Source organism: Leucoraja erinacea, chromosome 10 (genome assembly GCF_028641065.1).
Source record: "Leucoraja erinacea ecotype New England chromosome 10, Leri_hhj_1, whole genome shotgun sequence".
NCBI classification, from domain to species: domain Eukaryota; kingdom Metazoa; phylum Chordata; class Chondrichthyes; order Rajiformes; family Rajidae; genus Leucoraja; species Leucoraja erinaceus.
In genome coordinates this window covers 16,206,963-16,233,848 of record NC_073386.1, presented here as the reverse complement: position 1 = coordinate 16,233,848, position 26,886 = coordinate 16,206,963, and the positions used below count along the sequence as shown (strand labels likewise).

Sequence of the window (26,886 nt, the reverse complement as noted above, 5' to 3'; positions counted from 1 at the left end):
CAACACACTATAGGGTTTGACATAAAACATCCCCACACAGCAGAATCAAAGTTTCCCACTGTGTGGGAAGGCACCAAAGTCAGTCTCTTCCTCCACTGTTCCCCGTGGTCAGGGCCTCCCCATGCCCTCCGCAGTTGCCGCTACGGGCGGCCCGATGTTCAGGACCACTCGCCAGGGCGTTGTAAGTCCGACGTCGGGGCTGCAGGACGTCCTCAGCGGCGTGGACACCAGAGTCGGCCCCCTCCTACCGGAGTCGGCGGCTTCCAAAGTCCGCAGGCCGCGCCGGGTGGAGACTGCTGCTGGAGACCCTCTGCAAGGCGCCCCAGGACTCCACGATGACAGTCAGCGCCGCCCGCGTTGGAAGCTCTCCGCACCAGAGCTCCACGATGTTGGAGCAACGGCTCAACGCTTCGGTGCTCCAAACGGCGACCCAGGTAGGCATCGCCCGCTCCGCGGTGACTCCAGCGCTGCACCGCCGCTATAGCAATCCTGGTCCCCGGCAGGAAAGGCCGCTCCAATCCAGCTGGTAGGCCGCGAGGTGGGGGGCAAGGACGCGACTCGGAGAAATAGTCGCGTCCCCGCCAGGAAGAGACTGGGAAAACGGTTTCCCCCTTACCCTGCCCCCCTCCCCCACATAGAAATGTAAAAGTTTCCCCCAACACACGACTTTAGACTAACTAAAAATAAAAAAAAAATAGAAGTAACAGACAGGCTGTAGGTAGAGGCTGCTGCCAGTGCAGCGCCCCTAGTCCCCTAGTAATATTCAGGTTGATTTATTTTCCCTAAAAGTTCCATGTTAATTTCTGAAAGCATCTCACAGATATGTGAAAAAGCACAGCTTTCGAAAATACCCAGATATCACCATTCATTTATGGCCAGTTCGTAGTGGGTCTCACTTCCAGCCCAAAGATAACACACACTTGATTTAGAAAAAACATATTTGCACTAAAATTCCATGATGGTTTCATGAGACACTGAAAGTGAATATTAAAATAAATGCAACGGGGCAAAAGCATTGGGTCAAAGTGTTGTTGAGTTTACACATATTCATTGAATCGGATCACTATTTAGCGATGTCAGAGCATGTCGGGCTGTCGGAGTCGCGAGGTCAGAGTTGGGCCATGATCGGGGCCGTGGTGGACGGTTGGGTTGGAGGATGAAGAAGGGATGAAGAAAGGATGAGTACATTTTGTAACTTTGTCAGTGCCTTTGTGGCAACTCTTTTGTGTACTATATATGCAAAATTAAAGAATCTCACTAGGTACGAGTAATAAGAACCTAGGTACGAGGGATAAGAAAGTGCTGACAGTGAAGATCAATGGTTATCTATTGTCTGTAGATTGGCATCAGTATCGGTGCAGTGCAAAGTAAGTTGAGTTGGAGGTCAGATACTGACGCAGGTCAGCTCATTTCTCATTTCCACACCAGTGCATTTCAAAGAAGTCAGAAACAAGCTAGAGGTCAGATGCTATCACTCTTAGTTAGCCATCATAGTCTGCACATATCTAACCATGAATTGTGCATATTTTAAACCTGTTGTCAAATATAAATACTAAATGGAAGATTGCATGCATTTATCTTTAACAAAATGTTTGTATTATATCTTTACAAGAGATATGTTCATTTTAGTTTGTCTCCATTAAGAAATTAAGCAGTGTCACCTGAACCTCTGTCCAATCTGCATTCAATTTGCAATTAGGAAAATTGGAATAAAAAATGATAATACTGGAAACTACAGGTCAGACAACATCTTGGAAAGCAAAATTGCCCAACCAGCTGAACGTTTCTAGCATTTCTGGATTTCCAATACCTGTAGCTTTTTTCTCTTTGGAAACACGAAACCACTTTTGTACACGGCTTCTAATAAAAATTTTTTTTTTTAAAGGAAACACAAAACCACTAAATACAGACACACAAAGACAGCTCGGCAGTCACTAGCTCTATCCTTCTCCTAGGTAACCATAATGTGACTGTACAAGACTGTTTGCGAACTCAGTATCACAGAGGGTTGGAAACACACATTGTAGCATCACCAAGTCACCAATGTTAGAGGTGGAAATAAGTCATCTTGGTTATGCTGCAATACTGACTTTTTAGCATTATTGATTTTAATCAATCCACCACCAAGAGCCACACGTTTATCTTTCAAAAGCTCTAAGAATTCCTCATTAAAACCTCTCCCTTTGATCAAGTAGATGCCTCCATACCTCCTCCAGTGAATTGGTTCGGAATTTGTTTGATAATACTTCTGCGCAGCTTGTTAGGTTTTGCTGTATTACAGACAAGAAATATCATTATTGCATGGGCCAGGACCTCATTCTTTGAAGCCAAAGAAAAAATGTAGCTAGTGACAACATTTGCCTTTCAGTTTCGAGGCATGATATATTTAGCCCTCCCTGTATTACCACAAATGTGCATCAACCAAGACTTCTTTAATAAAATATGTCAAATGGTGTTCCACTAATGACCACTTTTAATTCAAAATATAATTGCAAGTGTAAGGCTGATTTGTGCATGTTTAAATATTGTTAAATGCACATTATAAACATCACATGAGAATAGAATATATATATTGTGTTTATCTGAAAACAGAGGGATGTATAACTCAGCACATTAAGATGTTATGGAATGGCTGAATGGAAGATCATTCTTGCATTGCCTCATTGAGGTGCTTTGCTTCTGGAAGATAATGGGATAAAAAATATCACACCAACACTTTATGGGCCTGTCCTACTTAGGCTATTTTAAGGCGATTGCCGGCGACTCTCATAGTCGTAGCAGGTCGCTGAAAAACCGGCGACTGAACCCCCCTTCGACATAACATTTGAAATAGAATCATTACTTTAACAACAACAACAAAAATGAAGACAGCACCAGGGACAACCTACATCACCTGGCGACAACGTACATCACCTGGTGACAACCTACTTTAACCTGGTGACAACTATGCCAGCACCGATGTCAGGAGAAGTCAAGCTACGCTCATTGGCGCCAAACCACTGTTGCCGACTGTCTCCAAAAAATTTTCAACATGTTGAAAATCCAGCGGCGTCCAGAAACACTCCACAACACTTTAGGTGACTGAGGAGACTATTCACGACCATACAGGCGACACCCCGGCGACCATGTGGTGACAGCCTAGTCGCCTAAAAAAAGCGCCTAAGTGGGACAGGCCCGTTACTTTCTGAGACTTTTTTGCATCAAAATACAGAATGGTTGCCTCGGACAGAGTGATATAGGTCATCTGTGCAGTAAATGGACTGTATGGTTTGGGCTTGGTTTTAGAAAGTTACATTTCCACTGAACATCAGCTGTAGACAATTGTTTATTCATTTAAGATTTCACTGGCTCTTTGGAAAAAAAATCCTCAAAAACCTGTGGCCTGCTCGTGGTAACAGTTCTCCAGCTTCAGCTGGAACTCTGCCTCGTGAAGTGATCCTTTATCTTGTTCAAGTAATATCTCATTTATCAAAGATTAACTCCGCATATATTCCACTGAAAGGGTGCCAGTTTTGAGCAAATTTGAACAAATTCCAACCTAGTTCTAGTCTGTGATTCTCAGAAAATGTCCATCAGAAAATTTCACATGCAATATGTTTCTTTGAAAAATGTCAATGGTTTAGCTCCATTAGAATGTCCGTTTGGGTTTATTTAATAAACGTCTTGCCATTCATACACGTCTAGGTCTGTTTGCTCCCATCTCTCATCAACTGGCCTCCAATGCCATGCTGCTCAATCTCGGCAATGACCGACATGTGTTTGAAATCGCTGGGTTTATGGTTGAATGCCTCCACCAGATTGATGATCCTTTGGCAGTCTGTGGCGTAGAATAGCTGTGCTTCATTGGCCAGACACTGTGCGTCTTGTGCACTCTAAGTCAGAAATACAAGGTTGAGCAAATTGTGTTATTTAAGCATCATAATGTAGTTCCCATTCTTTGAATATTACCCAGGCTATAATTGCACAAGTTTCTCAGGACAGTCGCCTGGGCCCATCCACCTTCAGCTGCTTTAATGATCTTTCTTAATTTGTAACATTAGTGGCTGTGATTTTCTTACAAAATTAAACTGCATGGCGGCATGCAACGAGACCTCAATGACATTTTGGCATGGAGTAATATTTATAAAATTTATAATTAATGCTCATTTTCTCATGACGTGATGGTAGATTTCAAATCTCTTCACCACAGTGGAGGAACAATATTAAAAACAATTTAAGAAGACAGCTCACCACCCACTTCCCAGGGGAAATTAGCCATAGGCAATAAATACTGCTTTGCCAATGATGCCACCATACTTAAAAAGAAATAAAATAAAAATCTTAGGACACTAACCAAACCACACCATTGTTTAGATTGGTAAAAAAATGTATAACATTCAAAAATAGCAATCTTTGTAACTTCTGAAGATATAATTTTGATGTCAATACAACATTATCCCTTTTATAAGTCCAATTTCTCTTTGATTTGCTGTATAACAGCGCAGTTTGCATACTGTCTGTTCCACACAACTTGTACAAAGTCTACCCAATCTCAGCTGTAGTAAACCGCAAACAAAAGTGTTGCCCTTGTGGCTTTTTTAATTTGATCCCCATTTTGGAAAGACAGTCCTTTGCAGCTTTTTTTTTGGGGGGGGGGTAAAAAATAAAACTAGGTTGGATACTAAATGGGACTGAAAAGTATCCAGCAGCGCCATCTGTGGGAGATTACTGCAACATTTACTCATTCCTCAGGATCTGTTTACTAGCACCGTGAAGATGTACTGACTACAGTGGAAGTAGGAACAATTAAAAAAAAATAAAACTCTGGTCATTACTAATGCATATGGGTCAAGAATAGGCCTTTTTTCCACCAACACATCACATGCACTATCACAGAAAACAGAAGTTTACAGTCAAGAGGGATATAATTCATTCCACCATACCCATGCTGGCCAGTAAGAGGAAGCCAGGCAAATATCACCACCTAGCTGTCATTATATCCCTGCAAGTTGCAGCACCTCAGGAGTTCATCAATGTACATTTCAATGCAATGAGACTTTCTACCACTGCTATTCATTTTGAGTGCCACACACCTGCAATTCAATAGTTTTAAAATAATGTTTCCTCAATCCATCTCTATTCCCTTTCAGATTATTACCGTAATTAATTCACACCTGCAATGGCACAGCTCAGAGTCACTGCCTCACAGTGCCAGAGGTCCAGGTTCAATCCTGACCTCAGTTGCTGAATGTTTTGCACATTCTTTTCGTGACCACCCGGGTTTCCCTCAGGTGCTCAGATCTCCCCCCACGTCCCATAGGTGTGCGGGTTAGTGGGTTAACTGATCACTGTAAGTTGCCCTCTGCGTGTGGGTGAATTGAAGTGTTTGATGAGAATCTAATGAACATTTTAAAAAAGGGATTAATCTAGGATTTAGTTGTCATGGCCTTGAAGGACTGAAAGGCTTGTTTCCATGCTGCATCTCTCTATGTGTAGGAAGGAACTGCAGATGCTGGTTTACACCGAAGATAGACACAAAATGCTGGAGTAACTCAGCGGGACAGGCAGCATCTCTGGAGAAGGTATGGGTGACGTTTCAAGTCGAGGAAAGAAGGGTCTGGAACATAAACGTCACCCATTCCTCTCCTGAGATGCTGCCTGGTCCGCTGACTTACTCCAGCATTTTGTTTTTATCTCTCTATGCCCCATAGCCCTAGTTTCAAAATTCTCTGCAAAATGAATTCTGTTCACTATCTGATTCTCACATTTTTAGACACATATCTCCATGTGGCAGGCTCCACATTATATAGTAAAACCGCAAATGTGATAATTCCCCTAATACTCAAATGAAAACCCCAGGGATTATTAGTTCTATACAATTTTATCCCTATCTAGTCTTAACCAGATAACTATCAATTCCACTCACAACCAGAAATTCATAAAATAATTGCCTTAGCAACCACAATGTTGGAGAATGACATGCTAAATATTTAATAACACATAGGGAAAAAAAAACATAAATCTTACCAGAAAGGTTCTGTCAATTTCTGCAGTAAGAAGCACAATGCCCTTTTCCTTCTGAAGATCAGGGTAATGATATATTACAAGCTGGCTTGGTGAATTCTCGCCCAAAGACTGCAATGCAAAAAGGCAAACATGGGGCAGAGAACCAAGAGGTTCTTTTCACACCTTGAACAATAGATGCACAATCTATACACAGACAGGTCACAGATGAATAGAAAATACAGCAGTGCCTCTTGTAGCCCTCATAATACATTGCCAGCAGCACTAATGGAATCGGCACTAGAAGGGGTCATTATAAAAGGGAGAGAAGTGTTTTGCTGCTGTGCCAGAAACCTAGTCGAGGACTCAGCCCCCCAATGTTGCTACCACAACAGTGGAACGATTAAAGAGATCTCATCACTTCATGGCTCATGTGTGGAGCGAGCTACCAAGGCAACATGCTATGGCTGCCTGCGAGGGCTAAAATTGGGCGGGATAGCTGCTCAATACTGAGTTGGGGTCACGGAGTTCTACCCAGACAAGCACGGAGATTGCGCACTATTGCTGAGACTGGCAGCAGCTGCATCATTGGGCAAACAAATTGTTGGATCCTACAGTCTCTCTTATCACCTCTTGGAAGCTGCTGGGGCCTGTGACCACCATTGTGCTTGTGTAATCACTGGGCTGTGGAGAGCTACACAGCCAAATGATGAGATGTAAGACCACAGGAAGTCACTTTTGGTCCTGATCCAATCTGGCTTCTATGTCATGGCCCGGGTGTAGCCCAGAGTCCACATTTCAGCAATGGGAAGCCGAGTGATGTCCCAGACTGCCACGAACACCAGTCCTTCTGGGCAAGCATTGCCTGCTGCTGCCAAACCCCAGTAATGTTTCTTTCAGGGTGTCGACCACGGAGCAGCCTCAAATTTCACATCTCAACACAATCCGTCAGGGATAATCCAGGACCAATGGCCGCGGCACTTCTGCAAATGATCTTCCGAGATCATTCCACACAGACATGCAGTGTTGAGATCACCATTTCATTACTGCGGGAACACCAGTGCAGGACAGGGCATTACATCAGATTCCCAGTATAACAGTGAGTATATATCCCTTTCAATACAAGTTAGTCCAAGTGGCAGTGAAGATGGGGGTCGTGCAATAAGGGGTAGTGCATTAATAAGAACAGAAAATGCTGGAAATACCTAGCAGGTTAGCCTGTTCTGTAGGGAAGTTTTATATGTAAAACTTTGTTTCTGTTTCTCATCCCACAGATTTAGCCCGAGTATTTCCAGCACTTTCTGTTTTTATTTTAGATTTCCTGTATCTGGTTTAAAAAAAAACTGTAAAAGTATGAAATGGCATAGCCATTGAGTGAACTACATCTGTATGCTGTGATGCTAAAGTTGTGATGAGTGGGTGACGCTGTATAGGTTGGCCGGTTGACATGCATTCAGCAGGATGAAATATGCAAATGAAAAACAAAACAAAATGGGGGCTGGGGAAGAAGTGGGAGGGAGGGAGAAGAGGGTAATCTTAAATGGCTGGTCGTGAGAAACACGTTATTTGATGTTGGAGAAATCAACAGTATCCTGCAGGCTCCAGCATATTCCCAGATGAAAAATGAGATGCTGCTCCTCCTGCCTATATTGCCCTCATTGTAGTAATGTAGGAGGCCATTGGCCCCAAAGTCAGAGTGGGAACGGGATGGGGAATTAGAATACAGGCAACCGGAAGCTCAGCATTGCTCTTGAGCACAGGGCATAGATGCTCTACAAAGCACTCTGCCAATTATTGTTTGGTCTCTGTGCTGTAGCGCAGAACATTTGTGAACACTAGATCATAAGATCATGTGATAGGAGCAGAATTAGGCCATTCACCCCATCAAGTCTACTCTGCCATTCAATCATGGCTGATCAATCTAGGAGTAGATTCTGATCAATCTAACCCCATTCTCCCGCCTTCTCCTCATAATCTCTGACACCCGTACCAATCAAGAATCTATCTATCTCTGCCTTAAATATATCCACTGACTCGGCCTGCACAGCCTTCTGTGGCAAACAATTTCACAGATTCACCACCCTCTGACTAAATTAATTAATTTACTGCACGTATGCAGTACTATTGGATTGGAAGAAGTTCAAGTGGATCGTTTCCTTATCTGAAGGACAGCTTGGGTCCTTGGATGATAGGAAGGGAAAGCGTGAAAGGGCGGATACTGCAGCTCCTGCATTTTCGTGGGAAAATGCCTTTCAAAGAAGAATAATAGAAGTTGGAAGAGTACACCAGGAAGATTGTTCCCGATGTTGGGGAAGTCCAGAACAAGGGGGTCACAGTTTAAGGATAAAGGGGAAATCTTTTAGGACTGAGATGAGAAAAACATTTTTACACAGAGAGTTGTGAATCTCTGGAATTCTCTGCCACAGAATGTAGTTGAGGCCAGTTCATTGGCTATATTTAAGAGGGAGTTAGATGTGGCCCTTGTGGCTAAAGGGATCAGGGGGTATGGAGAGAAAGCAGGTACAGGATACTGAGTTGGATGATCAGCCATGATCATATTGAATGGCGGTGCAGGCTCGAAGGGCCGAATGGCCTACTCCTGCACCTATTTTCTATGTTTCTATGAATGGCTAAAGGATTGATCACTTCCAAAAGCTTAATGAGGAGGGGAATAGAGGTGATTGTGGTGGAATCTTGTTGGAGCGGGTGGAAAGAGCAAGAGCACAGGCTGGTGGGGTTGAAGGTGAGGACCATGTGAAGTCTATTCTTACTCTGTCCTGGAGGGAGGAAAAGGGGTGAGAGCCTTGATGTTGTCTACAATGGAAGAGAGAGCCAAGGTTCAGGAAAATATCTTAATGGTACCAGATTCCCATTCTATTAATGTTCTAAAAGGGCAGGTTGTTGCGAGTAACTGTAATAGACCATGTTACATGGAAACAAGCTTTATCATTAACAGATTGTTAACACACGAACAGTGCACAATAACGTGCTTTCTCTAACTTCAGTTTAATACTCTGAAGTGTGTCTTAAACATTCAGTCACATACCTGAACATTTATTAATGAGGAAAAATGAAGCTCAGTTGCAGACCACTGACCCACAAAGAACTCATAGCCCGTTTCTCTCGGCAAAGCATAAAGGAACTGCAACGAGAACAGTTTGATTATAAATAGCAACTAAATTAGAAATATTCTGCAGATATATCTATTTTGTGGCATGGAACATATTTGAACACAAACAAATTAGCCTGAATAATTTGAGAGGGCAAATCGTGCCATCAAGGCTGCTTCTGCAAGTTAGCTGGAAGGATATTTGTCATAAACTGGAGTAATTCAGTGGGTCAAGCAGCATCTCTGGAGAAAAGGGAATAGGTGACATTTCAGTTTGAGACCCACGACACCCATCTCTTTTCTCCAGAGATGCTACCTGACCCGCTGAGTTACTCCAGTATTTTGTGTCCATCTTTAGTGTAAACTGTAAATCTGTAATTCCTTGCTACATATTTTTTGTCATGTTTTGCTCTAAAGTGCTGAGGAGTCTGGGGTTCAAGACTAATCTGTAGACCCAGACTGAACAAACCTTTGAAAATGGGTTGCATCACAGAACACTAGATAATGAGACCAATGGAAAAGTGCATCCTGATTAAAGGATTGCTTCTGAATATGAATTAGGCTCACCAACTGCTCCATTAGTTGATATAAAAAGCACAATATTGCTTAGGCTTAAATACATTGCCATATTAGATGAGAATCTGCACAACTAGTGGGGATACAAAATGAATCTTTGATATATGGTCTCAGACACATATTTAAAATACAGCCCTCCCCCCCCAACTCCCCTTTCTCCCTCTTGTATCATTCCAGCTGATATCACTCTCCTGAACCGAGTTAAAATGGAGTTTGGTTTAAAATATTGTTTATCTGTTCTTACTCAGGTGCAAATGTATGTTTGTCCTTCTCTCTTGCCAAATCCAGGTCTTTAAACATAATTGTCAGGTCTTTGTGTTGGGCATCGATTTCTTCAATTTTTGGAATCATTTTACAAATTGACCACAAGAAACAAAAACCTAAGACTTCTATCGAAACCATAACTGAATATGTGAGTTAAATAATCTTTCTACAATTCAAATACTTGGTTATATTTTACAGCAATATTCAGAGATCCTATTATGCTGACATTGAACTGCAGTGTTTACTCACCGTGGGACATTTCTGGGACCTGCTGCGCATCAGCTCAAACGTTGCACCCTTTCAAGAAAAAAACGTCTATTACAAAATATGGTAATTTTAAAAGATAACATTAATTATTTATCCCTTAATCCTTATATCAAGGTCATACTCACAGGAACCACTGCTGAGATTGTATTCTTTGAAGCAAAATACATATTCCAGATCTGAAAACATAAATGTGAACGGTGCAAATCAAGGACAACTCAAGGTTTATATAACATTTGAAAGGAGCAGAAAATCTTGCTTCAACATTCAAACCAACATACACACAACTTTCCAACCCTTTTTTCAGTCAACACACATTCACATGCTTTGTAATAAATTGGCCCAATGTGCATACTCTCTACCTGCACAATTGATTACATTTTCAAAGTGAAAGAAAATGGCAGAGAGGGAACCAGATACACGCTCTGGTCAAGATATTGCAGATTATCAATGCTTTCTCAGATTCAGATTCAGATTCAACTTTAATTGTCATTGTCAGTGTACAGTACAGAGACAACAAAATGCAGTTAGCATCTCCCTGGAAGAGCGACATAGAATATGATTTCAATAAATAAATCTATTCACATGCATAGTCATAGACTTTTTTTTTCCTGTGGGAGGAGTGTCCGGGGGGGGGTGATTGGCAGTCACCGAGGTACAGTGTTGAGTAGTGTGACACCGCAGGGAAGAAGCTGTTCCTGGACCTGCTGGTTCGGCAACGGAGAGACCTGTAGCGCCTCCCGGATGGTAGGAGGGTAAACAGTCCATGGTTGGGGTGAGAGCAGTCCTTGGCGATGCTGAGCGCCCACCGCAGGCAACGCTTGCTTTGGACAGACTCAATGGAGGGGAGCGAGGAAACGGTGATGCATTGGGCAATTTTCACCACCCTCTGCAGTGCTTTTCGGTCGGAGACAGAGCAGTTGCCATACCATACTGTGATGCAGTTGGTAAGGATGCTCTCGATGGTGCAGCAGTAGAAGTTCACCAGGATCTGAGGAGACAGATGGACCTTCTTCAGTCTCCTCAGGAAGAAGAGACGCTGGTGAGCCTTCTTGACCAGAGTTGAGGTATTGTGGGTCCAAGAGAGGTCATCGGAGATGTTGACCCCCAGGAACCTGAAGGGGTGTGGATGGGGGTGTGCGTGCCGCCCCTAGACTTCCTGAAGTCTACAATGAGCTCCTTGGTCTTCTTGGAGTTAAGGGCCAGGTTGTTGTCAGCGCACCATGCTACTAGGAGCTGGACCTCCTCCCTATAGGCCGACTCATCGTTGTTACTGATGAGGCCAATCACCGTTGTATCATCTGCATACTTGACAATGGTGTTAGTACCATGTACAGGTGTGCAGTCGTAGGTGAAGAGGGAGTAGAGGAGGGGTCTCAGCACACAGCCCTGTAGAACGCCAGTGTTCAGGGTGAGGGTTGAAGAGGTGTGCTTGTCTAACCTCACAGACTGGGGGGGTCTGTTGGTTAAAAAGTCCAGTATCCAGTTGCAGAGGGAGGGGCCGATGCCCAGGTTACCGAGTTTGGTGTTCAGTTTAGAGGGTATAATGGTGTTGAATGCTGAGCTGTAATCGATGAACAGCATTCTTACATAAGTGTCTTTGTTGTCGAGGTGGGAGAGGGCGGAGTGAAGTGCCGTTGAGATAGCATCCTCCGTACTCCTATTCTTGCGGTAGGCAAACTGATAGGGATCCAATGTGGGGGGTAGGCAGCCTTTGAGGTGTGCCAGGGCCAGCCTCTCGAAGCACTTGGTGATGATGGGGGTAAGTGCAACTGGGCGGAAGTCGTTGAGGCTTGCCGCAGTGGAGTGTTTTGGCACCGGCATGATAGAGGTGGTTTTAAGGCACATGGGGACAACTGCTTGGGCAAGTGACAGGTTGAAGATGTCAGTCCAGACGTCTGTCAGCTGCGCAGCACAGGCCCTGAGGACGCACCCGGGGATGCCGTCAGGGCCAGCAGCCATACGTGCACTAGTCCTACTCAGTGCCACGTACACGTCGGAGTTGTTGTTGAAGTGCTCCTCAATCGTGAGCTTATGGCAGTGCTTGGCCTTCTTGATGCCCCTCTTCAGGTTAGCCCTGGATGAACTGTAGGCTCGAGCATCGCCTGACCTGAAAGCGGTCTCCCGTGCTTTCAGCAGTAGCCTGACCTCGCTGTTCATCCATGGCTTCTGATTCGGGAATATGGTCACCCGTTTGAGGGAGGTGACACTATTGATAGTGGAGTTTATAAAGTCCAGAACAGAGGATATGTAGGAATCAATGTCCGTGTGGGAGTCAAGGGTGGCCTGGGCTGCAAACGCCTTCCAGTCAGTGTTTCCAAAACACTGCTGAAGTGTAGAGTCTGCTTCCTCTGACCAGACTTTAACAGTGGGTTTAACCTGTCTGATGAGTGGGGAGTACTTAGGGAGCAGGAACAACGAGAGGTGATCAGACTGACCACGGTGGGGGAGGGGGACGGCTTTGTAAGCTTCAGCCATGTTGGTGTAGACTTTGTCCAGTGTCACACAATACACAATACAATTTATTTGTCACTTGAACCTCATAGAGGCTCAAATGAAATGTTGTTTCTGCAGTCATACACAAATAAAAAAAGACCCAAGACACAACACAATTTACACAGACATCCATCACAGCGCATCTCCTCCTCGCTGGTCTTGGTGTTGGAGCCCCCGGCGGGCGCTAGCAAAGCCCCGCAGCCGTTGAAGCCATGCCGGGCGATGATGTAAGGCCCCGCTCCAGGTACTCCTCGACCCCGCGACTCGGGCGGGTAAAGTCGCCGTTGCAGAAGCCTCGAAAAGCAGTCTCCCACCAGGGACCCGCAGGCTCCCGATATTACTGTCTGCCAGACCTGCGGTAAGCCTCCCAATCTCCGGGGGTCGGGTCACAGCAGCGCGCCACCACCGCTCCTCCCGCTCCGGACTCGGCCAGCTCCATGATGGTGAGTAGCTCCGCAGCTCCGTGACTGGAGCCCCAGGACGTTCCTGCTGGAGGCTGCTCCACGTTGCAGCCCCAACGACAACGGAGACCCAACAGGGAAAAGGTCGGGTTCTCCGTGCAGGGAAAAGATTTTAAAAGTTTCCCCCCCCGCCCCCACACACACATACCCCATCAAAAAAAAAATAAAAACTACATTAAAAAGGGACAAAAAAAATAACAAAAAGCCAAACAGACTGCAGAGGCCGCTGCGACGTTAGTGTCTTGTCTGCTCTAGTGGGGGAGGATACATGTTGGTGGAATTTGGGGAGTACAGTCTTCAGGTTGGAGTGATTGAAGTCACCCACAACAATGAAGGCTGCCTCGGGGTTGTGCGTCTGTTGTTTGCTAGTGGCAGTATGCAGCTCTTTCATTGCAAGCTTGGCATTAACATCAGGAGGGATATAGGCTGCAGTCACAACAGTGGAGGTGAACTCTCTGGGCAGATAGAACGTGCTATGGCCTTGAAACATTACATTTTACAGGCAAAGAAAGTTTTTTTGCCTGTAAAATGTCTGAAATGTGAGAAAGCATACAATTGCTATCTACTAATCCTCAATGAAAATAGTGAATTTAGATTTAGGCAAAGGAATTAATTAGCTGTTAATGGAACAACTCAAAACACACACTAGCTAAATTTGCATGTGAGAATAAGCCATGAGACATGAACACAGAATGAGATTAGTGCCTAATAATTATGCCATCAAGAAATTATTCCATTAAGTAAAAAGAGACTAGTGGGGGCCAAGGAAATACTTACTTCAGAGTCACATTAGTTTCTACCAACAGTATGGAAACTCCGACCCAAAACGTCACTGATCCATGTTCTCCAGTGATGTTGCATGATGTGCTGAGTTACTCCAGCACTTTGTGTTTTTTATTATGATCATTAAACTTGAATCTCAAAGCTATCCCCCATCAGTATTTTCCCTCAAACTATGTTAGGGTGTATAACTGGTTAACAAATTCATAACCACAGGACTATTATAACATCAAAAGGTAAGTTGGATTGACCTTGTTATTTTCTTGACTAGCAAATCCTCTCCCTCTATAAGAGGAATGGGAGAAATAGGCAGAGCTGTAGATCTTTCAGCACCTCAAGCTAACCAAACAGGTCTAATTCCTATCACCAACTTCCTGACAGACAGGAAGCAGCATGTCAGGCTGGGAAAGCACATCTCGGACCCGCAGACCCTCAGCATAGGAGCACCGCAAGGCTGCGTACTCTCCCCTCTCCTTTACTCTCTCTGCACCAACGACTGCACCTCCACAGACTCATCTGTCAAGCTTCTCAAGTTTGCGGATGACACAACCCTGATTGGACTGATCCAGGATGGGGAGGAATCTGCCTACAGACAGGAAGTGACACAGCTGGCATCCTGGTGCCTTCGTAACAACCTGAAGCTCAATGGTCTTAAGACAGTGGAATTGATAGTAGACTTTAGGAGAGATCCCCCTCCCCTCACCCCACTCACCATCAACAACGCGATGGCCACATCTGTGGAGTATTTTAAGTTCCTTGGAATCATCTTCTCCAAGGACCTTAAATGGGGGGCCACCATCGACTCCACAGTCAAAAAGGCCCAACAGAGGATGTACTTCCTGCGGTAGCTGAGGAAGTACAATTTGCCACAGGCAAGATTGGTCCAATTCTATACGGCCATCGTAGAGTCTGTCGTCATCTTCTCCATCATGGTCTGGTTTGGCTCAGCGAATCATTTGATCAGCTGAGAAGGTTGTTGGCTGCAACCTTCCCCCATTGACGAACTGTACACTGCAAGAGCCAGGAAGCAAGCGGGTAAGATAATCTCTGACCCCACTCACCGTGGCCACAAACTCTTTGAAGCACTTCCCTCTGGTAGGCGACTGCGGACTGTCAAAGCCTCCACAGCCAGACATGAAATGTTTTTTTCCCCTCAAGTAATAGCTGTACTCAATAACTAAAAGTCTGTAGCCTCATTTTGCTCTGGTATTTCATTTCATTCACATGTTTAAACTATAATGTTTTATTCTTAATGTTTTATGTTTTATTCTTAATTGTTTATTGTATGTCGTGTTGTTACTTGCGAGCGGAGCATCAAGGCAAATTCCTTGTATGTGTACATACTTGGCCAATAAACGTATTCATTCATTAATTTCTTACTCAGCTTGGCAGACTGGTTACAGAGAAAACAATCCCCCTGATTGTGACCCCTTACTCCTTGATTAGGACGGAAATGAAGAGACGTTTCTTGACTTTTTCAAAGGCTCAGTTGTGGCTCACTCAAATCAAGAGTTATTGATTTCTAGATATTAAACAAATTGAGAGATACAAGCACAGTTCAGAAAAACCCTTCCTCCTATTTATTGTATTCTTATCCCCACCAATTCACAAATGGTGATTCCATTAGGTACATTAGATTCTATTTACGTTGAATTTACAGAATTTACAGAAAATGCATCCCCTTTTGCATCAGGATTCTACACCAGGATCAGAATTGTGTACCGGGAGTGTAGTTAAAATATAAGCACAATGTTTGTTTATTGTTATTGTTTCAATGATATAATAAATAATGCTCATTAGTGATTGGCAGACAAGAAAGTGATTGTAGCTTTAATTTTAACAAATGATTTCCTTCTTAAATACTCACCTGCGCTATTTCATCTGGATTTTTATCTTTCACCATACTCAGATTGATTATTGATTGTAGCGTCTGTAGCACAAAGGAAAATAACTCAATAAACCTTGGTCAAATCAGCTCAAAGGCAAAATAAAGGATACTACTGAAGCTGGAAATGTTGAGCAATATTTGCACATAGTAATCAAGAGCAATTACTTCACACTTCGTGCTAACAGGTTTTGGAATAATTTAGTAAAGGAGATCTTGTACGAAGCATCGATATAAAAACAATCTAACTGCAACAAAAAATCTATTTTCAAATTTAACAACAAGGCATTTTTTTAATTGCAATTTTCTACGTAGTATCCGTGACTTAAACATAAATATCTACTAATCTATGAAAGAGCCTAGAGAATTTTTCAGTGTTGCTTTGGAAAACAATGCATTTCTACTCATTATGGAATGAGGAAAATTCAAATCCCCACATTTTTAATGATATTTTTTTGGCTACTGATCAAGGTGACTGTGTTGTCCTCGTGCTTTTAGATTTGTCAGCTGCCTTTGACACAGTGGATCATGAAATTTTGATCTCCCGTTTGGAGCAGTGGGTGGGTATCAGGGGCATAGCACTGGAGTGGTTCAGGTCGTACTTGGCTGATCGAACTTTTTGTGTCAGCCTTGGGGACTCTGTATCCTCCTCTGCTCCTCTGTCGTGTGGGGTCCCACAGGGCTCAGTTCTTGGCCCTCTCCTCTTTTCACTCTATTTGCTCCCACTCGGTTCCATCCTTAGGAAGCACGGGATTTCATTCCACTTTTATGCTGATGACAGTCAGCTTTACGTGCCTCTGGGAAAGGGGGGTGTACACTCTGTCGGGCTCTTGCTTGAGTGTCTCAGTGACATAAAGGCCTGGATGTCACTGAACTTTTTAAAATTTAATGATGACAAGACAGAGGTAATGATCTTTGGTGGCACCTCTGGGCCCCCCCCTGTTGATCTAGGCTCTTTGTCTGCATATCTCAAACCTAACATCACGAACCTGGGGATTAAAGTGGACCCTGAGCTTAGATTTGACTGTCAGGTAAGGGCTGTTGTTAAATCTGTTTTTTTCCATCTGAGGCAGCTGGCAAAAATAAAGCCGATTTTGTCAAGGAAGCACTTTGAGACGGTAATCCATGCCTTTGTTACCACCCGGCTGGATTACTGCAATGCACTGTATCTGGGGGTTAGTCGGTCCTCCATCGCCCGTCTCCAGATGGTACAGAATGCAGCTGTTCGTCTCTTGACAGGCACACGAAAGCATGATCATGTTTCTCACCTTTTGGCCTCTCTCCACTGGCTGCCTATTCAGTATAGGATTCGTTTTAAAATTATTTTATTTACTTTTAAATCCCTAAGTGGTCTTGCCCCGTCCTACCTATCTGAGCTTCTTCACCCTTATTCACCCTCCCGCTCTCTCAGGTCAGATGATCAGCTGCTCCTGATTGAGCCAAAGACTAAGCGGAAGCTCAGAGGGGACCGTGCCTTTGCTGTGTCGGCTCCGAGATTGTGGAATGAATTGCCTCTGCACGTTAAACAGGCCCCTTCTCTAGCTGTTTTTAAATCACTCCTGAAGACATATCTATTCTCCATGGCCTTTGTAGACCAGTGAGGTGTCGAATTGTTTATTAACTTTATTTGCTTGGTTTTGCTGCGTTGTTTGTACTTGTGTTTTATGTTTTTTAATTTATTGTTTGGATTTTTGTATGTAATTTATGCGCCTCGTGTTAGTTGTATGTTCTGTTGTTCTGCCTGTTTTATGATGTCTTGCTTGTTTTCTTTTTTCTGTACAGCACTTTGGTCAGCTTTGGTTGTTTTTAAGGTGCTTAACAAATAAAGTTATTATTATTATTATTATTATTATTATTGTTACCAAGCATATACAAATGCTTGAGAGGTTTAAACTTACAATTGAATTATAAATATCAATATAGCAGCAATCCAGTTCAATTTTACAACTCCAAGATGAACACCAACGTACCAACTAATGAAATCTTGCATAATTTCACAACAAAATCAAAACAGTTGCAGGGTACTTAAAGGGCAAATTGCAACAATCATGGTTTAAATTGCAAACAGATTGAAATGTTGCGACTAAATCTCATGGTTGAAGCAACAAGACTGAGCTATTACCATCTCTAGCTTTATTTACAATTGCCAATGATCTGCAATTCTACATGGAACAGTGTGTCAAACATTTTCTACCTTATCTTCAGCGAAACCATTTCTCTTCCCAGATGCTCTTTCACCGAGTTGTTTTGACTGAATAAAAATAAAATGCAACAACAATTCCTAACCAACTGATCCAGAATCACTTACCCACTAAACATTCAAGTCTTGAAGACATTTACAAAGATCCCATAAATAGTCAAGTAAATTGTATTCTAATTAATTGGATTTTCGATATACCTCTGATACATATACCTATTGTTTGCAATTTTAATTCTACAAAAGGGATTTAAAGTCTAGGAACACAACATTATTCCGAAAAATGTATTTCATAAATGAAACCCCATATTGCATTATTAAAGCCCTGAACGGATGCCACTGTGAGATGATGGTAACATTATCCTGACTAGTTGCATCATGGTCAAGTATGGCAATTCCAGAGCACTGGAACACAAAAGGCTGCAGTGAGTGGTTGGCTCAGCCCAATCACTGCAAAATCTCCTCAAGGTATGCCTACGTTGAAAAAGTTCTCCTCCTTTCTCTGATGAGAGTTCTGCAACATCCTCTCTCGCTGCACCCCCCTCTGTGATTCTTCCTGCTACTTTTTTGCATCTTTCATTCGTTTGTTCTATATATCGCTGTATTGCTGTCTATATCTATGGTTTCCCTTACTCTCTCTCAGGTTGAAGAAGGGTCTCGACCCGAAATGTCACCTATCCTTTTTCTACACAGATATTGCCTGACCCACTGAGATAATCCAGCTTTTTATGTCTATCTCGGGTTATAAACAGGATCTGCATATTTTCCCTACATATTCTGTTTGCTCCACTGCAAAATCTCTTCAAGGTATACTTACTTTGAAGAAGTTCTAGCTCCGATGAGTTCTGCAACATCCTCTCTCACTGCACCCCATCTGTGATTCTTCCTCTACTTTTTTGCATATCTTTTATTCATTTGTTCTTTATCTTTCCATATCACCGTCTATTTATCTTGTTTCCCTTTCCCGTGACTCTCACCAGAACGACAACTATCCCTTTTTTCCAGAGATGCAGTCTCACCCGCTGAGTTACTCCAGCTTTTTGAGTCTATCTTCAGTTTAAACCAGTATCTGCAGTTCCTTGCTACACAATTTTAATCGGCGTAAAACCCAACAACAAATTGTTATTAGTAAAAAGGATTCTAAAAAACGAACATGTAGAATCCAAAAATAAGTAACCTTGCTAAAACTTAGTTTGTAAGTTCAGTTGCTGCCAGCAGAGGGCTCCAATTGACAGACAAATAAGGAGAGAGGTATAAACTATGGTACACAAAATTGCTGGAGAAACTCATCTATGGAGCGAAGAAAATAGGTGACGTTTCGGGCCGAAACCCTTCTTCAGACTGAGAGGTATAAACTATGGTCTGGATTTAGTGGGCAGGATTGCAGGTGTGGCATTAACCCTGACCTTGAAGGTAGCTGCGTACAATGACCCTTGCAATCTCTGGACGTGGAGTTCACCATTCGTGACATCAGCTCTGGGGATCCCTGGTCTCGGGTGGCAATTATGTCATCAGTTTGGCTTAGCAATCAATTGCAATGGATACCCGCATTGTGAGCAAAATAAAATATATATATACAGGTGCACAACCTTTTATCCGACAGCCTTGGGACCAGACACTTTTCGTAATTTGGAATTTGTCGGTCTTCGGAATGGAAATTTTTTAGCGTAGATTTTAATGGCTGGCTCAGTGGTAGAGTGCCCGGCTCATATCCGCAATGTCGCGAGTTTGCGCCTTGATCCCGGCAGTTCCTCGGTCGCGAGTTTGAGTCTTCAGTGTAGTTTTTTTCTTGCAGAATAAATGTCTGTATGAAATGCAGTGTGTTGAATGAGTTCCTGAATTTGTAAATGTGACCGCAGCATTGAATCACCTCCCGCACTCATGTCACCCTAGCGGGGCTACATGCCCTAAGGCGGCCTAAGGTGACATTTTCACACTCTTATATCCGTGTGCAGCAGAGGCGCCAAACGTGAGCTTTGGTGTGCAGACGACATCCTGGAAAAAATGTCTGGTTTCTTCCAGGTAGGCGATATACCCTCCCGTGCAATATACCCTCCACTTCTCTTTTTAGTTCCCCTTTCTTCCAGGACCGACCCGAGGTTCCGCTGTCACCTCTGCGGGCCACCCTCGGTGAACGCTCACTCAACTTTGTCTTGGGATTCCTACTCTCCCGGTCAATGTACCCTCACCTTCTCTTTTATGAATGGGGATTTAGTTCCCCTTTCGTCGAGGACCGACCGGAGGTTCCGCTGTCACCTCTGCGGGCCGCCCTCGGTGAACGTCCTGTCTCCCTGTCCCTGGGATAGCAGGGGGCGATCAAACAGCACAATACCCCCCTCCCCCTCCCCACCCCCAACTCCAGAGGAATCCGCTCCCCGATGGGCCGCTACGGCGACAAGTGGCAGTTCGCCCACAGCCCGAGCTGCGCGACCTCAAGAACAAGACGCACCTTGCGCACCATCAGTTTCTGCCCCTCTGGAGTTGGAGCGGGGCTGGGCTGGAGTTGCTGATCTGGGATCTCCGTGCTTGCAGTGGGCCTGGGGGTCGGTGTCCCGATGAGGGGGCACAGCTCGGGCTGTGGGCGAACTGCCACTTGTCGCCGTAGCGGCCCATCGGGGAGCGGCTCCTGGTGGTCCCGATGTCTCCCGCTAGTTTGCAGTTTTCCTCTGGAGTTGGAACGGGGCTGGGCTGCTGCTGGCTGTGGGTCTCTGGGATCTCCGTGCTTACAGTGGGCCTGGGGGTCGGTGTCCCGTTGGTCCTGACGTCTCCGGTGACTGGCATTGCCGACGTGAAGACAGTGCAAAGCCCCCGCGCCGGTGCAATGGGCGGGGAGCTGGAGAGGGGAGGGAAGGGGTCACACACATGGCCGGGAAGCAGAGGGGTGTAGGTGGGGTGAAACTGAAGGGAGCGACAATCTGCAGCTCCCTGCCCGCTGAGTTAAAAAAGTTCCCACGCAAGACTCATGATACACTGTGTATCGTGAGTCTACCGTGGGAACTTTTTTAACTCAGCGGGCAGACTGCAGCATATTGTCAATTATTAACCCTCCCGCGCAATATACCCTCACGTTCTCTTTTATGGATGGGGATTTAGTTCCCCTTTCTTCGAGGACTGACCGGAGGTTCCTCTGTCACCTCTGCAGGCCGCCCTCCGTGAACGTTTTCAAGGACCTTTTTTCAAGGACTGAAAAAATGTCGCTATTCGGAGGTTTTCGTTATTTGGATCTTCGGATAAAAGGTTGTGCACCTGTATATATATATATATATTGGAATGTGTAAAATAAAAACACATGAAATTAAGTTAGAAACTCAAATAATAAATGCATTTTAAAAACTAATGAACATTTTAAAAGCATCAATCATAAAAAAAATTGAAGACATTTTGAGATCATAAAAGTATAAACAAATCAAAAGTTGATTCTCAACTCCTGTAACAGAATGTTCAGGATTTATTTCTTAAGTGGTGAGAATAGTATGGAAATACCAAAGATAGACACAGTGCTGGAGTCTCGACCTGAAAAGTCACCCATTCCTATTTTCCAGAGATGCTGCCAGTCCCACTGAGTTATTCCAGCATTTTGTGTCTATCTTTGGTTTAAACCAGCATCTGCAGTTCCTTCCAACACAAATGCTGGAGTAACTCAGCAGGTCAGGCAGCATCTCTGGAGAAATAGGATGGGTAACATTTTGGGTCATGACCCTTCTTCAAGAAGTTACTCCAGCACTTTGTGTCTATCTTTGGTGGGAACCAGCTTCAATGCATCCTTGTATCTACAGTTTGGAAAAATCCTTTCTTTTCAGCTTACACATTCTCAAACAGGGAAAGCTGTGGAGGGAAGGAAATTACTGACAGTAATTTTTGGATTTATGTCTTGGACCATGCATTTGTACTTTCCAGAAATTGTTGAAAGTTTTGCAGCTTAACGTCAATGGACAGTCAGCGTATCAACAACATTATAACTGGTAAATCCAAACCAATGTTTCCAACCGATTTTGTAGATGATTTCATCAGTTCTTGAGAATTCTTAGAAAATGCAGAGAAGTATCTTTCTTTCTATAGGTTAGTGCCAATAAAACAACAGCATTATAGAACATAAGAAACAGAAACTGAGATGGCCTGTTTCCGTGCTGTAATTGTTATATGGTTATATGGTTAAGTCTGTCATGCCATTCCACAAGATCACGGCTAGCTCATATATATTAAAATTACCTTTGCAGACTGTATCATTTGCCATTTAATAAAGTTAGGGTTTAAATAACAATCAGCATATAACCTCATTCTATTAGTATCCAAAAGTTCAGATTTTTGAATGTACGCAACAACTGAGCATTTCAGAGGAAGATTTGCAGTTAGGAACTATTCCCTCCAGTCCTAACAGCCCAACCACCTATCCTGGAATAATGCCTGTTGTGATCCAGATTCTCAAGACAGATTGGCATTGGAAGATATTGGATTCTACAATGAAGCCAAGCACCTCATTCTTCTGAACTCCTGTGAGAAGTATATTCTACAGGACTTCTCATAGAGCATCTCACCATTCACTAAATATTGATAATCATTCTTGCAACTCGATACTATAGATATTGCCTCTTCAAAGCCATATAGAATGTCAGCAAAATACCTTGGCATAAATAATAAACCTGCACATGTTAATACTGCCATACAGATGCTCACCTTCTCTTCCATATGTTTGACAAATTCACCCTGATTTGAACATCCCAGCGGCTGCCTCTTAACTTGTTCTTTCTTTGTCATACGGGCCTCATATTCATCTGGTTTTGTGCTACAATTTAAAAAAAAAAAATTAACTAATTGCACAAAGAAAATGGGAAGTAATAAGTCTAAAGATTGGAAGAAGGCACCTACGAAAGATAAACTAAAGTATCTATAAAGATAAATTAAAGTTCAAGTTCAAGTTCACATTTATTGCCACATGCATCAATAAAGGTATGGTGGAACATGCAGCCATACAAACAAAAGAGCACAATACACAATAGAATATAACATGAACATTCACCACAGTGGAATCAACTTCTTCACTGTGGTGGAAGGCAATAACTTTGTCAGTCCTCCTCCTTTGCTCATCCGGTCCGGGCCGTGAACCCTCCGCAATCGCCGCTCCGGATGGCACAATGTACAGGCCCTCTCGCTGTGATGCTCGAAACTCCAACGACTGGACGGATGGACACTCCGCGGCTTGGAGGTCCCGAATCAGCCACTTCCTACCAGAGGCCGGGGCTTCACAATGTTATAGGCTGCAGGCCGGTGGTTGGAGCTCTTAAAGTCCACGCCACGCCCGCGGCTAGAAGCTCCGCAGACCACGGCTTCAGTATGTTATAGGCCGCAGGCCGGCGGTAAAGACCAGAGGACATAGGTTTAAGGTGACGGAGAAAATATTTATTAGGAATCTGAGGGGTAACTTTTTCACACGAAGTGCGGTGGGTGTATTGAACAAGCTGCCAGAGGAGGTAGTTGAGGCTGGGACTATCCCAACGTTTAAGAAACAGTGGACAGGTACATAGATAAAACAGGTTTGTCATTGGACAAAGTCAGCATGGATTTACGAAAGGTAAATCATGTGTGACGAATCTAATAGAATTTTTCGAGGATGTAACTAGTAGTATGGATAGGGGAGAACCAGTGGATGTGGTGTATCTGGACTTCCAGAAGGCTTTCGACAAGGTCCCACATAAGAGATTAGTATACAAACTTAAAGTACACGGCATTGGGGGTTCAGTATTGATGTGGATAGAGAACTGGCTGGCAAACAGGAAGCAAAAAGTAGGAGTAAACGGGTCCTTTTCACAATGGCAGGCAGTGACTAGTGGGGTACCGCAAGGCTCAGTGCTGGGACCCCAGCTATTTACAATATATATTAATGATCTGGATGAGGGAATTGAAGGCAATATCTCCAAGTTTGCGGATGACACCAAGCTGTGGGGCAGTGTTAGCTGTGAGGAGGATGCTAGGAGACTGCAAGGTGACTTGGATAGGCTGGGTGAGTGGGCAAATGTTTGGCAGATGGAGTATAATGTGGATAAATGTGAGGTTATCCATTTTGGTGGCAAAAACAGGAAAGCAGACTATTATCTAAATGGTGGCCGACTAGGAAAAGGGGAGATGCAGCGAGACCTGGGTGTCATGGTACACCAGTCATTGAAAGTAGGCATGCAGGTGCAGCAGGCAGTGAAGAAAGCGAATGGTATGTTAGCTTTCATAGCAAAAGGATTTGAGTATAGGAGCAGGGAGGTTCTACTGCAGTTGTACAGGGTCTTGGTGAGACCACACCTGGAGTATTGCGTACAGTTTTGGTCTCCAAATCTGAGGAAGGACATTATTGCCATAGAGGGAGTGCAGAGAAGGTTCACCAGACTGATTCCTGGGATGTCAGGACTGTCTTATGAAGAAAGACTGGATAGACTTGGTTTATACTCTCTAGAATTTAGGAGATTGAGAGGGGATCTTATAGAAACTTACAAAATTCTTAAGGGGTTGGACAGGCTAGATGCAGGAAGATTGCTCCCGATGTTGGGGAAGTCCAGGACAAGGGGTCACAGCTTAAGGATAAGGGGGAAATCCTTTAAAACCGAGATGAGAAGAACTTTTTTCACACAGAGAGTGGTGAATCTCTGGAACTCTCTGCCGCAGAGGGTAGTCGAGGCCAGTTCATTGGCTATATTTAAGAGGGAGTTAGATGTGGCCCTTGTGGCTAAGGGGATCAGAGGGTATGGAGAGAAGGCAGGTACGGGATACTGAGTTGGATGATCAGCCATGATCATATTGAATGATCGAAGGTCTGTTTCCACACTGTATCACTCTAAGACTCTGTAAATGAAAGATAAACTAAAATACCTTGAAGGTGTTTGAACAAAGGTTGGTCAAGCACCTTCTATCTATCATAAACTCAGTGTACCCATGTAATAATCTATCAAAACTGGATTAGGGGGAAAACAACCTAATGTTATTATGAAGTATTCTAAAGAGGCAATAAACGATATAAATGCATATTGCTGCTATCGGTATAATATGCATCATGATTTTATTGAATGGCAGAACAAACTCAAGGGGCTGATTGATCTACTCTAACTGCTTTTTCTTATGTCTCAACATTCTTGTGCTGGAGTTTGTAGTCACATTCCAGGAGAAAATTTGATTTAAAAAAAACAAGTATTACATTTCAGTAGAAAGAAGGAAAGGGAAAACAAACCACAGTGCACAATTCTCAAATGAGTATGGGAATAAAGAGAGTTAGAAGTATATATATATACACATACATCATTTAATGTGGCACAGAACGTTAAGAAAGCAGTTAAAAGCATACAGGATGGTATTTATCAATAGAGACAAAATGTATAAGAGATTGGTATTCCCAGTTCTATTTAAATCAGTGTCTGATCAATAGAATCTTGATCAGACACTGATTTAAATAGAACTGGGAATACCAATTTTAGACTGGGCACCATATTTTAGCAAATTTAATAACATTTTAAGAGAGCATACAGAAAAGATTTGGTACTGATCCCTGAGATAAGGATCTTTGGACAGACTCAGCAAGGACGATGGAATGAATGGGTTTCTTCCATGCTGCAAGTTCAAAATTTGAGGAGATCTGGCATGTCGCGGAATACCCTATCTAACGTTTATAGATGTATGGTGGACATCCTACAGACTGGTGGCATCCAGGCCTAGTTCAGAAATTCAAACACTCAAAAAGGAAGAAAGCTGAAAAAAGTGGTGTGCTCCACAGGTATTGATCTCCCCAGCATCGAAAGGATCTACATGAACCACTGCGTCAAGGAGGCAGCAGATATCATCAAAGAACGACCCTGACCACACTCTCTTCTTACTGCTCCCATCAGAAAGGAGTTATAGGAGTCTGAGAACACTTACTTCCAGGTACAAGAACAGCTTCTCCCTATCAAGTATCAAGCTCTTGGGAGGGATATGGACCAAACATAAGCAAATGGAGCACAAGCTTATATGTGGTATCTTGGTCAGCATGGAAGTGTATTCATGACTCTTGAACCACCCTGCATAACGCTAGTCACAACCCAACCTCAACACCAAACCACTACTACTCTGCACCACTGTGATTATTCTATATTTTGTTTTTTGGACTATCATGGACTAGGTTAAATAGAATAACTTATTGTTCTTGCAGCTGATGTGGCTGCAAAGCTGCAGCAAGCAAGGATGTCATTACTCCAGTTGTTGCCCAAATAAACACTTTCGACACTCTCTTAAAGATTTCGCTAATTTACCATAGTTTTAAGAGAGTCACGATTCACTTCTGGCACCGTCGCATTCTTCTGCTTTCCTTTGCCTCTGCTCAGAGAGGGGGTCCAGTTTGACCACGATAATGACCATTATTCATTGTACTATCATAATTAGTGGAATCAAGCCTGGATACAGACTGAGATTAATTTTAAACTCCGTCTGGGCGTCGCTTCTCTCACCTCCGCAGCTGCTGGATCTGACTCTGGTACTTGTCATAAAAGGGATTCGCCTGCAAATCTTGCTCCTTCTCGGCCCGGTTTAAATGACCGGATAGGGAGAAAGTGCGTAGGTGGTTGGAAACCACACCGAGCCCCAGAGGGAGTTGACAGCGAGTTCTGACAGCCAGAACCCGGTTGGAGAAGGACCAGAGCTCCCTGGCCGCTGCCATCTTGTCCGGCTCCGCGCACATAACGCTGCACCACAGAGGCAGCGTCTCAGGGAAACAGTTCCGCCCCAAACACTAATTTAGAGCATAGTAAAAACAATAGAGAATTAATGTCTCTTTGAAATCATTTTGCTAGATTAAATGACCTTATAAATATAACTTTTATTTGCACCGATCACTGTATTTAGTTGCCGACGCTTTTATAAATTG

The 26,886-nt window shown here is 43.6% G+C and overlaps 1 protein-coding gene across 2 annotated transcripts; it reads right to left on the bottom strand.

Moving 5' to 3' along the window:
* Nucleotides 1–742: 742 nt before the first annotated feature.
* On the bottom strand, nt 743–26,733 carry atpaf1 (ATP synthase mitochondrial F1 complex assembly factor 1). 2 transcript variants are annotated; one of them, XM_055641549.1, is made up of 9 exons: nt 26,471–26,733; nt 22,689–22,797; nt 18,012–18,068; nt 15,800–15,862; nt 10,324–10,374; nt 10,181–10,228; nt 9,029–9,124; nt 6,007–6,114; nt 743–3,872 (listed from the first exon to the last, which is right to left on the bottom strand). In XM_055641549.1, exons 1-9 carry the CDS (start codon nt 26,698–26,700, stop codon nt 3,681–3,683), a joined length of 954 nt encoding a protein of 317 aa, XP_055497524.1. In that variant the 5' UTR covers nt 26,701–26,733; the 3' UTR covers nt 743–3,680. The 2 variants fall into 2 exon arrangements, with proteins under 2 accessions (XP_055497524.1, XP_055497525.1); XM_055641550.1 differs by lacking the exon at nt 26,471–26,733 and adding an exon at nt 26,276–26,424.
* Nucleotides 26,734–26,886: the final 153 nt, after the last annotated feature.

What these genes read in the sequence shown, in the direction of transcription:
- atpaf1 (XM_055641549.1), bottom strand. Translation starts at nt 26,700, where the DNA reads ATGTGCGCGGAGCCGGACAAGATGGCAGCGGCCAGGGAGCTCTGGTCC. An exon ending in CCTCATTAATAAATGTTCAG is followed by an intron (nt 6,115 to 9,028) that starts GTATGTGACTGA and finishes TTTGCATTGCAG; the next exon opens with TCTTTGGGCGAGAATTCACC. An exon ending in AAATTGACAGAACCTTTCTG is followed by an intron (nt 3,873 to 6,006) that starts GTAAGATTTATG and finishes TTTCTGACTTAG; the next exon opens with AGTGCACAAGACGCACAGTG.